The 13,620-nt window shown below is 34.7% G+C and overlaps 1 protein-coding gene across 1 annotated transcript in view; it reads right to left on the bottom strand.

Moving 5' to 3' along the window:
- Window positions 1-960: 960 nt before the first annotated feature.
- Window positions 961-13,620, bottom strand: part of LOC108294226 (KATNB1-like protein 1) — a 52,400-nt gene continuing 39,740 nt past the window's right edge. Inside the window, exon 2 of the mRNA XM_037734041.1 lies at window positions 961-2,354. Coding sequence (XP_037589969.1) covers window positions 1,501-2,354 — 854 coding nt within the window. The 3' untranslated portion in view covers window positions 961-1,500. The remainder of the gene's footprint in view (window positions 2,355-13,620) is intronic.

The following is a 13,620-nucleotide window of genomic DNA, read 5'->3' as shown; positions in this document are numbered from 1 at the left end:
ACCAATAATTTTTGGGGGCCTTCCCTTTTATTTTTGTCTCAAGTGAAGAAACAAAAAATAAAATATACCATTCTGTGTTCTCTATGTTAAGGAGAGATTTAGTTCTTCAGATAACTCTGCAAGAGGTCAGAGGAGTACACTACTAATGAACAGAAATTTCAGCCCTACCAAAAAGATAAGGCTGCCATTTCACAAATAAACTAAGTCTGTGAAATAATTATTTACAAAAAGAGAAACAGGACAGGAGAAGCATTCCATTTGCATTAAGCATGGTGTTAGTCACATTCATCTGTGGTCCCATGATTTTGTCTAAATCTGTAGATGTTTAGACAAAATATATCTACAATTATATGCTGTAGATGTTTCTATATCTACAGCACATATCGCATAGTAGGTTAGATAATTAATGTTTTGTGAGTGGGATGCTAAACGTCGTGATATCTGTGAACATGTAGTTTTTATTAGAAAAACATGAGTATAATTGGTATATTTTTGTAGAAATACCTAGGCAGAGCATAGAATCATGTGTTTTGCAATATGGTTTGGGATACTTAATTACCTGTAAAATATGAGTTTCCCTGGTAACACTCTTTAATCAAAATTGATAAAATTGTATTAAATGAGCAGATTTATCATGGATTTTTAAACGTATTTTAATTTTTGAAATTCTAATACTATACAACATTTCTGTTTAAAACATACGCTATTACTGTCATTTTTTCCCATTGATATATTTATTTTCAGTATTTTTTCTAAGTTTTCCTGTCATTTTCATTTAGCGTTTTATATTTAATTATGATAGATAACAAGTTAAAAGAAATTATTGCTATTATTATTATTATTTAATTTTAACATGGAACTGGGGGTCATTATTCTAAATAAAGTTAAATTATTATCAGTATTATTATCAGAAAGAACTTTTACACAGTTTTATGAATTTAACCACTATACTTATAATCCTTTTTTCAGTGTGAACAAAAAAAATTAATATTGATTTTTCCATGTTTTAAACTTTCAGTCTTTTCATCATAAGAAAATAGCTGTACACCTTTAAGTTTTGTTTTTTTTTTTCTTAGAATAAAATATAACCTTAACAAAGTTAATGATGATTGGTCTTGGTGGTTCCTAGTAATAAGTCCTCTCTTATTTTTTCACATAGTATAAATTATATTCTTATGCAGGATTGCATTAAAATCCAGTAGTTCTTAATGTTACCAAATAACCATATAACTCCCAAATGCAGCAAAGGTGAACAATTTTCATAGTGCGTTTTCACCTCTGTGAAGTTGAAGCTGTTCCTTTTGGATATTTTTCCACTTCAGTGTGAAGTAGATTGTTGGGGTTTCATTAGTGGTTTCATTATGTGGCTTTTTAAAAGAAAAAATAGTTTTAATTTCTTCCACAGTTCACAGTTCTCAGACCAGGTTTTTTTTATTTTTGTTAATTATGTAGTTCAGGAATGTTTTGAAAAACCAAATGCTCATTAGTAGATGAAATTTCTCAATGTAACTGGAATAAATAAGCATCTACATCCTTAGCTATATTACCAGTATAACCTGGAACCAAAGTAAGATAGTTTTCCTGTTCCCATAATCCATTTAATTGTTGTTTTAAAATCCGAGTATTTCCATCATTGATAATTTCTGTTTTGGATGATAGTTCTGACCACCACCTTTTAGTGACTGCTTGAAGCCAGTTTAAACCAACTATGACATATTCTTCAAATGCGATTTTAAGTAGTGACTTTACTAAAGCCAGCAAGTCTACATAGCAGCAAAGTGAGATATATTGTTTTTCTTCTTGTAAACTATTGGTGCGCACAGGAAGGCACTCTACTACAACGCCAAGATCTTCTATCCTCAACAAATAATCTGCAAGTCCACTTATACTTCTCTTTCTCCAGAAAGTTAAAGCTACATTCAATCTCAAATTCCTGCTGAACAAAAATTGAGAAACCTCAGGAAAAAACCTACTATGTTTTAATGATAGGCTTTCTGTCTGTGAAGAACCAGAATCACTGGAGTTAACTAAGTATGTTTGACTATCATGGTGTAATTTTTCAGGCAGGTGGCCTGCGCAAGCCAGTTCATTCTCTTTATTTGCCATGTCACAGCCCCCACTTCCAGGGAACTTTCTGCCATAGATCACTTTACACAGTTTATCTGAGCTTTTCACAGTTTGTCCAACTATTCTATTTATGTAAGCAGCCAACTGTTTTGGAGATTTCTTAACCTCCTTCATGTTCTTATTAGTGAAATTACAAATCTTTTTTCTAGGAAGATCAATGAAATGATCCTCATTCTTATTACGAAAGTTCCATTTTTTAACATTGTGTGTTTCCGATGCCGTAATCTCTTAAGCACCCGAGCCTCATGGTACCACAGCACCTCAGCCCAGCCCTGTCACCGACAATCCCCCTGGCAGCCCAGAGTGTCCCTTGGCTTGGGCCGAGTCCCACTCAGGGCCATTCAAACGCAGCCGCGCGAAGGGCCCGCAGGGATTCTGTATAATGCTTTTTGACCAAGCATTTTTTCTTGGTCTCTCTCTCTTTTAGACAGGGGCTCTCTCTCTCTCTGTCATCCAGGCTGGAGTGCAATAGCATGATCATAGCTCACTGATACCTTGAACTCCTGAGCTCAAGGGATCCTCCTGCCTCAGCCTCCCAAGTAGCTGGAACCATAGGTGCACGTCATAAGGCCTAGCTAGTTGTTTTTTAATTTTTTTTTTGTAGAGATTGAGGAACTTTCGTAATAAGAATGAGGATCATTTCATTGATTTTCCTAGAAAAAAGATTTGTAATTTCACTAATAAGAACATGAAGGAGGTTAAGAAATCTCCAAAACAGTTGGCTGCTTACATAAATAGAATAGTTGGACAAACTGTGAAAAGCTCAGATAAACTGTGTAAAGTGATCATGCTTTTTTCTTTCTGACCAAGAAAATAGAAACAGAAAGCACTATTAAAATAATGAAATTAAATTTTATAAAGCAGTAGTTTTAAGGAAGTGGCTATACTTAGCACAGAGTGATTCATGAAGAGTGAATTTTTAGGTAGTAATATCTGTTCCAGTTATGTGAACAATCTTAAACCATAAGTAATTAATATACAAAATGATTTGGAAAGTGCGAGAGGTTTTTGAAATGATTTCACTTAGCAATGTAACTGGACTTTTAAATCTTCCAATCAAATTATTTAGAAATTGTCAATGATTCAAGTCAACCTTCTCAAAATATCCCAAAGATAATTGTGGCACTTTACAGTTTTCATATCTTCATTGGTTGTTTGGTAATTTTCTAGAGATAAAGCTAACCCACAGAAAGAATAGTGGACATTTTTTGGCTGATTACTTGAGTTATGGGTGATTCAAAAAGAACTAAGGTATGTATTGAGGATGCCAGGCACTGTTCTGGGTGCTTGGAATACAAAAAAGCATAAATTATTGTCCCCCTGGATAAGTTGTCAGCTCGGTAAGCAATTATAAGTCGTGAGATTCATTAGTTTAGTGGAATTTTTTCTCTTATGCACAGCAACTTTTAAAATGTTTTTGTAGCTTTTAACATCCAGTTAATGAAGCTAATTATTTTAAAAACACATCCAGCTAATTTTGGTAGCAAAGGAGAGGGCAAGGATATTCAGAGATCACAATTGTTATGAATAAAGCACTAAAGCTATGCCATATGTTAGAATTTTATAAAATAAAGCTAAAAGGTGTTGATATAACACATTTGTAAAAACTGCAAATTCAATTGAAATATGGAAAAATTAAGATCAAAAAACAAATTATCATTTTAATTAAATCGTAAAAATAAACATACTTAAATAATTCAAATTTACGTATCCCAATGTGTTTACAGGTATTAACAAATTTGGGTTCAACTGATGAAGTATTAAACATATTAAAATATTCCTTCTCTCTAATGATAATGTAAGCAAGTTATATTATGTAAATAATTATCTGTATTCAAACAGCAGGCCGTCTATTGCTCATGTTCACTAAAGAGATTTTGTGTTTTCCTAATGAGAGTTTCTTTACCACTAATAGTTGACATGATGGACCCCTGTAAAGTAATAAAGATTGTACAATCAGGCCAATGATATTTCTTTTAATCTTAGTTTTCTGCAACTTGTTCTGTCTTTCAATTATTATTGAAGTTGCTTTCTAGTAAATACATTTCTGAGATTAACATAGAATTAAAAAGCATCATTTAATTAACTGTATGAAGTGATCTTACAGTTTTTAACATCTTAAAAATTATGTGAATTACTTACGGGTAAATATCTAAAAGCACAAGTCATACATAAAACCAAGATACATTCATTTATATGAAGAAAGTTAATTTGGGACACCTAATTGTTTCACTTTTGTTAAGATCTGCTTATTTATGTGTTTGTTTATTTAATAGTACTTCGTTTATAGAAATTTAACTGTAGGTTAAATGGGAGCCTGATATCACTGTATTAATGCTAAAATATAGTAATAACTGTTGTAGCAACATTCCTCGTCATCCTCATACCCATTAACGTCCCAAGCTCTTGACTCTAACTCCAAAGTAGCTCACCTATTTTCATTACCAGTGCTGCCATCATAATTCAGGCACCAGTTTTCTTATTTTTGCTTATTTTATTTTATTGCATTGAAGTAAAACATACAACCGCATTGTCTTTCACTGTACCTATTAAAATCACTTCCTCAATGTTTTCACTGGCTCCAAGCTATCTGCTCTTCAGCAGATTTGAGCAATTGGTGTCAGAATCACCTGCATATAGTCATGTTCTAATAATGTCATGCTCTTCTCCAAACTTCCCATCATTTATTGAAGAAGTTCCGTTTTTGTCTTGTAGCGAAAATCCTCCATGATCTAGCTACAATATGAAATTTCCAACTTGTTTCTCAAAATCACTATACCTTCTATAACGTACAATCTAGCTGCGATAGTGGCAATCTATAGAGTATGTTCAACCTAGAGACAAAATTATTTATTAGAATTTTTCCTATAGGAGTTCTTGATTTTAGAACTTGATCTTAGGATTACAACAGGTAATTTTTAGCTCTATGATGAAATAACAATTTGAGGGAAAACATTTATTTTATAATATTCTATAATCATAAAATCTTAGTACTTTACACAATGGAGATAAATTATATAAATTAAAGATGAGAATCTCTCTTTTATAAAGTGTATACATTTTAATATATATATTATATTGTAATTCTATAAAAACATTCAATTAAAATTATATTAGTATAAGAAAGTAGCATACAATTAATGAAAGATGATTCTGTCTATAAAATGCACTAGGCTGAGGCAGAAGGATTGTTTGAGCCCAAGAGTTAGAGGCTGCAGTGAGAGATGATCAGACAACTACACTCCAGCCTGGGCAACAGAGCAAGACTCTTTCTCTAAATATATATATATTTTTTCTATAATTCTTGAAGTTTATATATTTTCATCAACAAACATACATACAAACTTTTTGTCAGTTCGTCATGTAAACCACATGGAGAACTGAGTTCCTTACTGAGATAATTCTAGTGAGTTAAAAACCTATCAATTCCTTTTTGTTAGTAGATTATTGAATTCAAAATTATTGTTTGCCTCACTAGCTGACTATTACTGTTATATTTTTGTCATTATTCTTTGTTGTATTGGCAAAGAAGAGAAAACAAAGAATCAAATAAAATATTGTTCCTAAACTTCTGGGGAAAAGGAGATATCCTTTGAATATTACTGAGCATAGAACCTTGCCCCAGAGACCTAGCCTTCCAATAAGGAGAGCTACCATTGATATTGGGAACTATATGTCTGGCAGAGATAATGTGCCTTGAGATTTTTGATTAATTAATTCTTAGATATATTTGAAGCTGAATTTGTTGATGCATTCATAGTTGTTAACCAGAGCTCATCACTTTTCTGCTTACTTTTTTTGTTTTTTCACTATTTACTTCTCACATTTTACTCCATTGCTTTTTTTTTTCTTGTTCCTAAGATGCCTCTTTTTCTCTTTAAATTTATTATCATACTTTAGGTGCATACTATATCTGGCATTTCTCCCCATGTTCTCCCTCCCCACCTTCCCCTCCCTCCCCACCCCCCATTGTCTATCCCCTACCCCCCACCAACTGTCTCCTGTGTGTGATGCTACTGCATTGCTTTTATTATGATATATTGTTACCACATTTTAGTCAGTTCATTGGGGTTTCCAAAGAAATTACTACTTAGTAAATAGTCAATCTTAAGTCTTCTCTTAATGGTGTATGTGTGAGTTGGGGGGGGAGTGTGTGTGTGTGTGTGTGTGTGTGTGCGCGCACGTGCCTGAGGGGTTGGAGTGAAGAGTTAAAGGATGTGTCACAGTTATTATTCTTCTAGTGATTACAGTTGCTTAAAATCTGAGTGTGCATGAGACCATGCTTCCTCTTAATTTGGAGGGTTGTATACAAAAAAGAACATTGAATTTAGAGCCTGTTAAGATTGATTTTGATTCTGACTCTGCCACTAATAGCATTGTGAATTTGGTTAAGACTTTTAATCTGCTAGGCTAAATTTCCTTTTTGGGAAGAAAGATATGTTTATTTGTGCTGTAATTTCTCTCTGTGTTGTTTTCATCTTGAGGAGATCAAGTATAAAAGTGCTGTGCATGTACTGAGTAATATTACAAGCAGAATGCCACATTTTATTAATTGAAATTTTGTTTCAAACGTTTATATACAGTAGAATTTTTCCAACGCAGTGTTTATGTGCTAAACTTCTAGGAAGAATATGTTTATTTTGCACCTAAACATTGGGAGATATGAGGAGAAGCATATCTAGATAATGATAGATAACAATAAGCTAGGTGTAAAGTAAGATGTTGTTGATTGAGAGACATTGTACTTAATCTAAAATCTGTTTCAGGAACATTGCCATGAGGATATTTACTGCAATAAATTGTTTGTTTTTTTCCCCACATTTTGCACTAATGGTGGAATTTTCACTTTGAATAAAAGAAAGTTATAAATTATTTCAGGAAATTTTTATTTTATTAAACCTCCTGGTAAATCAAACTGAGTTTTATGGGTTTGCGTGTGCAGGGTATTTTAAAATTTATTATGGGCACATGATAAATGCCTACTAAAACAACCACTGGTGTTCTAGCTCTCTCTCTCTCCCTCTTCTCAAATATCATGAAGAATTGTACTCCACAGAATAGCGTTTAGGATGATGCAGACTTAAGAGAGAAATGCATCTACCATCAGTACTTTTCACTGAGACAGTCTAGATAAGATGTCACCCACAGGAGGAGATACAAACCTTGCAGGGTATGGAAAAAATGAAAACTATAAACTTAAGGAATACAAAGGAACAAATTACTGTTCAGTTCAGTAGGGATCTGTAATTCTCCACTGCTCAGGTGCAGATGAAAACTACTCAGGTCAGAATCAAGTATTTTCTAGAAGAGATAGCTCTATAAATAATGAGCTGTTTGTTTCTATAAGAGATAGCTCTATACGTAATGAGCTCTTCTCGGGTGAGGGAATCACTACCAATTGCCTGTTTAAAATGTCAGAACTGTCAAGGTCAATTGATGTTCAGCTAATGGCTCTGACCTGGTGTCACACACAGCCTATAAGTTAAATTTTAAGTCTCAAAAAAGGATCATGTTGGTTTCTAGAGACAATATTTTAATCAACAATGTTTTGGGTACTTCCGTGAAAATGATGCAGGTTGATTCAAGTTTAAAAGGGGTAGACAACTGTCCAATAAAGTAATTACATTAACACATCAGGCTGATTTGAAATCAGTATTGAGGTAGAGTCAGAATATTTGCCTATTTTTTCTCTGTCTTAACATCCTCACCAAAGCTTTTGGAAATTCCTGTTTTCAATGCACTTTTCACTTCACAGCTAGGACACAAAGAGTGAGGTACTGCGAAAAAGAGTACCTTACCAGGAAGAGAAAGAAATAACCATTAGAAAATTGTTCACGTATATTCTTTAATGAAATTGTCTTTCTTCTGTTACTTGTCTGTTTTCATATCTCTTTGTTACATTCTTGGGTATTTCAGTAGTAATAAAAACTATCTGGATAAAAAGAAAGAAAAATAAAAAGAATGAAGGTCAGGTTTAATAAAAATTACTTTTTTGATAAAAATTACTTTTATGGGTTAAAGGAACAAAGTATGTTTCCTCTAGAAGCAGTTGATTACCCATTCTTTGTAACTTTTCATAAATTAACTTTCAGATATTTTTCAAGTAAGTAACTGATGGGAACTCAGCTTGTTGAAAACTTGCTAGGTTACACATTCAACAAACTTGATGGACCGTTTTGATTATTTTTGCCCTTTACAGCGTAAGTGTGAAGTAACACTAATTAAAAGCTTTTCTACTGAATAATCCATGTGCATCACCTTGCAAAATTTCACTTAAGGGGCCTACATTGACAAAAACACATTTATTCCCTTTGCTTAATTTCATTAGTGGGACTTCTCTTTGACTTTGTGGGAACAGTTAGATTTTTCTCCAGAGCATGTTAGAGCAGAGGACGATTAGCAGAACATTTGAAGTAACCACAGCTCAGACATAATGGGAATGAGCCCTATAGCACTATGCAAGCACTGGGACCATTTACAGATGTTCTGTGCAATGGTGGATAAAATAGGGCCACACTATATTGTACCAAAGGCATTTTCTCTAGAGCCATCTATAAGCCCCTTCTATACTAAATAATTCAAACATGCATTTTGCATTCAGTAAACAATTGAAAACACAAAGCAATGAAGCTTTAAAAAGGAGTTTTGTTCAGTCAGTATACTGCTTTCAATTTTGAAAGGAAGGCAGATATATAAAATGATCCTGAATTACATTCTCAGTTTCTAGGAGTAACAGTAAAGCATAGAAATCTCATTCTACCCCACCTCTCCCTCCCTCACCAAAATCAAGAATTTTGTCTTTATTGGTGTTATAATTTGCCTCATAATGTTTTCTTGACAATTGAGACATTTTATACAGCACTGCATTAATTATTTACACTGTGTGTGAACATTAAAAGTGAGGAAAATATATTTGTTTAGAAAAAGATCCCTCTATTTTTTTCTCTCACTAAATATAATTTTACTGTTATGTTAGTATGTTCATAATTTGAAAAATTCTAAATCTTAAGAAATCTTGGAATCATGTATTCTCTTTTACCTGCTCATTAGCAGACTTATAACTTTAGAAACCTCAGTTGAGATCCATATTGCCAGTTATACTAATTAGTCTATAATTTCATAATCTGAGTACTTACAGAAAGCACACACTTGAAAAACTCTAGGTCTACAAATGCTTTTCACTATATGGATTTCTGGAGTCAAAGTATCATTCAAAAAGCAATAATACCATTTACCACAAAGCTTCCAGTGATGGTTGATCTGTGAGTGAATTTCCCATTTACAACTTTCCCCCCAGGGGACTCAGAAATATTTGACCCCTCTTCATTTTTTAAAATAGACTTTAGGTTTTAGAGAAGTTTTAGGTTCACAGCAAAAATGAGAAGAAGTTACAGAGATTTCTCGTACATTCTCTACCCTACACATGCATAACCTCCCTCATTGTCAATATCCCCACCAGAGTGATACATTGGTTATAATTGATGAATTTACATTGACACATCAATATCACCCAAAGTCCATAGTTTACATTTGGGTTCAGTTTTGTACATTCTATGGGTTTGGAAAACATTTATAATAACAAGTATCCACAATTATAGTATCTATAGAGTAGTTTCACTACCATAAAAATCCTCCATTCTCTGCTTGTTCATCCCCCTTTCCCCTTTTCCGCAACCCCTGGCAACTGTTGATATTTTCTGTCTTCATAGTTTTTCCTTTTTCAGAATGTCATATAGTTGGAATCATACAGTATGTAGCCGATTCCAATTAACTTATTGTACTAGTAATATAGATTTAAGGCTCCTCCATGTCTTTTCGTGGCTTGATAGCTCTTTTTTTTTTTTTTTTAGCAGTGAATAATCGTTTCTGAATCTACCAGCATTTATTCACCTACTGAAGGAAATCTTGGTTACTTTCAAATTTTGGCATTTCTGAATAAAGCTGCTATAAATATCTGCTTGCTGGGTGTGTGTAAACTAAGTTTTCAGCTCCTTTGGGTAAATACTAAGAAATGTGATTGCTGAGCCTTATGGTTAATAGCATGTTTAGTTTTGTGAAAAACTGCCAAACTATCTTGAAAAGTGACCGTAGATTCTCTCTCACTGTCAAGATGGCAATACATAATAACTCAGCCATTTTATGACTCAGTGTTTTCTATCATATAGGAATTACCTTTATTTCAGTTAGTATTTGGCATTACATATGCATGTATAAAATGTATAATTTTTAAACCAGTGTTTGTTTCATAATATTGTTAGTAGTTATGAAATGAGACAAGATCTGTTACTGTTAATGTTGGCAATATGTTTTTATTAAATTAGACGTTTTAGATGGATAGTCTTAAAACGATAACTCAGTGATAATAGCGAACCTGTATATATCACTTAACTTTGTGCCAGACACCATCCTTAGGTAATATCTCACTTAGGTAATATTTTAAATTCTGTTTCTTCAGATTAGGAAACTGAAGCCTAAAGTGGCTAAATGACCTGTTGAAGATGACACAGTTAGTATGTGGTAAAGCTGGGATTTAAACACAGTCTGTCTAGCTCTAGACTTTAAGACTATATAGTAGCTGTGTTTAAGATGCTTTAGATCAGGGGTTCCTAACTCCTGGGCCATGGACTGGTACAGGTCTGTGGCCTGTTAAGAACTGAGCCACAGAGCCAGCAGGGGGCGGGGGTGGAGGGAAAACGAGTGAAGCTTCATTTGTATTTACAACAACTCCCCATGCTTGCATTACTGCCGGAGCTCCGCCTGCTATCAGATCAGTGATGGCATTTGATTCTCATTAGGAGTATAAACCCTATTGTGAACTGCGCATGCGAGGGATCTAGGTTGTGCACTCCTTATAATCTAATGCCTGATGATCTGACTTGGAACAGTTTCATCCCTGAAACTACCCCTGTCCTTGGAAAATATAGTCTTCCATGACACTAGTCCCTGAAGCTACAAAAGTTGAGGACCCCTGATTTCAAGGACAGAATCTTAGGTCTCTATTATAAATGTCTTTCAGAGGATAAGTCACTTTTGCAGCATATAACCCTTAGCAAATGCAATTGATATAAGATATCTCTTGCTAACTTTTAAGGCTAATTCGGATGACCTGCCATTTCACATGGACTCTACAAAACAACAGCTTCTGGAGATTCTAAATCAAAAGATACAGGTTCTTGAATTAATAAAAATCAAAAACAAATGCATATTTTGTGGTTGTCAATGTAAAAAATACATACATACATACTGTGCTACAAAGAATAATTAGTGCACTTCTGGTTGTATGAAGAATAGCTGTATGTGAGGCATAGTTATGACCTTATTATTGTTTATATTTGAAGATTATGTATGATTTCAAGACATGTGTATGGGTTCAAGTTGACAAGGGGTGGACATGCGATGGTTAATATTGAGTGCCCACTTGATTGAAGGATGCAAAGTATTGTTTCTGGGTGTGCCTGTGATGGTGTTGCCAAAGCAGATTAATATTTGGGTCATTGGACTGGAAAAGGCAAACCCACCCTCAATCTGAGTAGGCACCATCTAATCTACTGCCAGTGCAGCTAGAATAAAGCAGGCAGAAGAAGGTGAAGGGACTTGACTTGCTGAGTCTTCCAACCTTTATCTTTCTCACATGCTGAATGCTTTCTGCCCTTGAATATCAGACTCCAAGATCTTTAGCTTTTGGACTCTTAGACTTACACCAGTGATTTGCTAGAGGCTCCCAGGCCTTGGGCCACAGACGGAAGGCTGTGCTGTCGGCTTCCCTACTTTTGAGGTTTTGGGACTCGGACTGGCTTTCTTGCTCCTCAGTTTGCAGATGACCTATCATGAGACTTCACCTTGTGATTGTGTGAGTCATGTCTCCTAATAAACTTCCCTTCATATATACATATATCCTATGAGTTCTGCCCCTTTAGAGAACTCTAATACAGCCTCCCATTATCCTAAGTGAATTAATGCCAGAATAGAAAACCAAATACCACATGATCCAACTTATAAGTGGGAGCTAAGCATTAAGTGCACATGGACATAAAAACGGGAACAGTAGACACTAGAGACTACTAGAATGGGGAGGGGGAAGGAAGGAGAGCTGAAAAACTACCAATTGAGTACTGTGCTCACTATCTGGGTGAAGGATCATTCATACCCCAAACGTTAGCATCACACAATATTCCCATGTAACAAACCTGCACATGTTCCCCCTAGATCTAAAATAAAATTTGAAATCATCAAAAAAACTCATAACAACAACAAAAAGAATCATAGCCTCCCAAAGGTGCCCATGCGTTAATGTGACCCATGAATATGATGCCTGAGATGGGAAAGGACGTGGAAAGTCACTAATCAGGTGAGATTCCAATAATATATTATCCTGAATTACCCGTTTGTTCAATTTAATCACAAGGCTCCTTAAGTTTGGAAGAGGGAGGCATGACAGGAGATCATAGTGATGGGATGTTAGAAGTACTGACCTGCTCTTATTGGCTTTGAGATGGAAGAAAAGGGCTGTAATCCAAGAAGGGTGAGTGGTCTCTAGGAACCGGAAAGAGATTCTTCCTTAGAGCCTCCAGAAAGAAATATGGGCCTGCCAACACCTCCATTTTAGCCTAGCAAGACCCATTTTGGAACTCTGACCTCCAGCACTATAATATAGATTTGTACTGTGTTAAGCTACCATTTCGTGGTAATTTGGCACAATGGTGATAGGAAAGTAATGCACACACACACACAAGCACACAAACAAAATTTGGCTTTAATTGAAAACATTGTCTTTGCTAATTCAAGCCATATGCATAATTTATTTGTTAGTTAATTTTTGACTTTTAACCTATTTGAGCTCTCTCATCCTTGCATCTGTCTAGAACCTATTGCTGGCTTTGTTTTTAGTGGGGCTTTACTTGGAATTCCAATTCTTCTGATTATAGGGAATACGAAAATGAGTACCTTTTGTTTAGCTGTTTTAAACACATTACTTCCTCCTGGTCTCATCAGTATTTGTGTATGTGTGGGAAGTAAGGCACAAAACTAGTATAGAAACATCTGAATGGCTGCTGGAAATATTTTTTAAAACATGCCACTTAGGGGCTTAAATACTAAGAAATATATTAGTATCTAATTTTCAAGGGAATGGATCATTGAAGCTCAACTTGAAAGAAACATATGGCAGTCTCATCTTCATCGTGGTTTGACTTGTACTACAAAATTTTTAAAAAGAAACTACCAATATTAAGAATCAACTAGGCAAACATTATAAACATGAATACAGTTGTTCCTCAACTTACAGTAGGGTTACATTCTGATGAACCCATAGTAAATTAAAAATACTGTATGTAGCCGGGTACAGTGGCTCAAGCCTGTAATCCCAGCACTTTGGGAGGCCGTGGCGGGTGGATCACGAGGTCAAGAGATCGAGACCATCCTGGTCAACATGGTGAAACCCCGTCTCTACTAAAAATACAAAACATTAGCTGGGCATGGTGGCGCGTGCTTGTA

The sequence above is a fragment of the Cebus imitator genome, unplaced genomic scaffold (genome assembly GCF_001604975.1).
Source record: "Cebus imitator isolate Cc_AM_T3 unplaced genomic scaffold, Cebus_imitator-1.0 Scaffold569, whole genome shotgun sequence".
Lineage (NCBI taxonomy): Eukaryota > Metazoa > Chordata > Mammalia > Primates > Cebidae > Cebus > Cebus imitator.
Note: the sequence above shows the minus strand (reverse complement) of the source record. Positions and strands in the feature narration are given on the sequence as shown.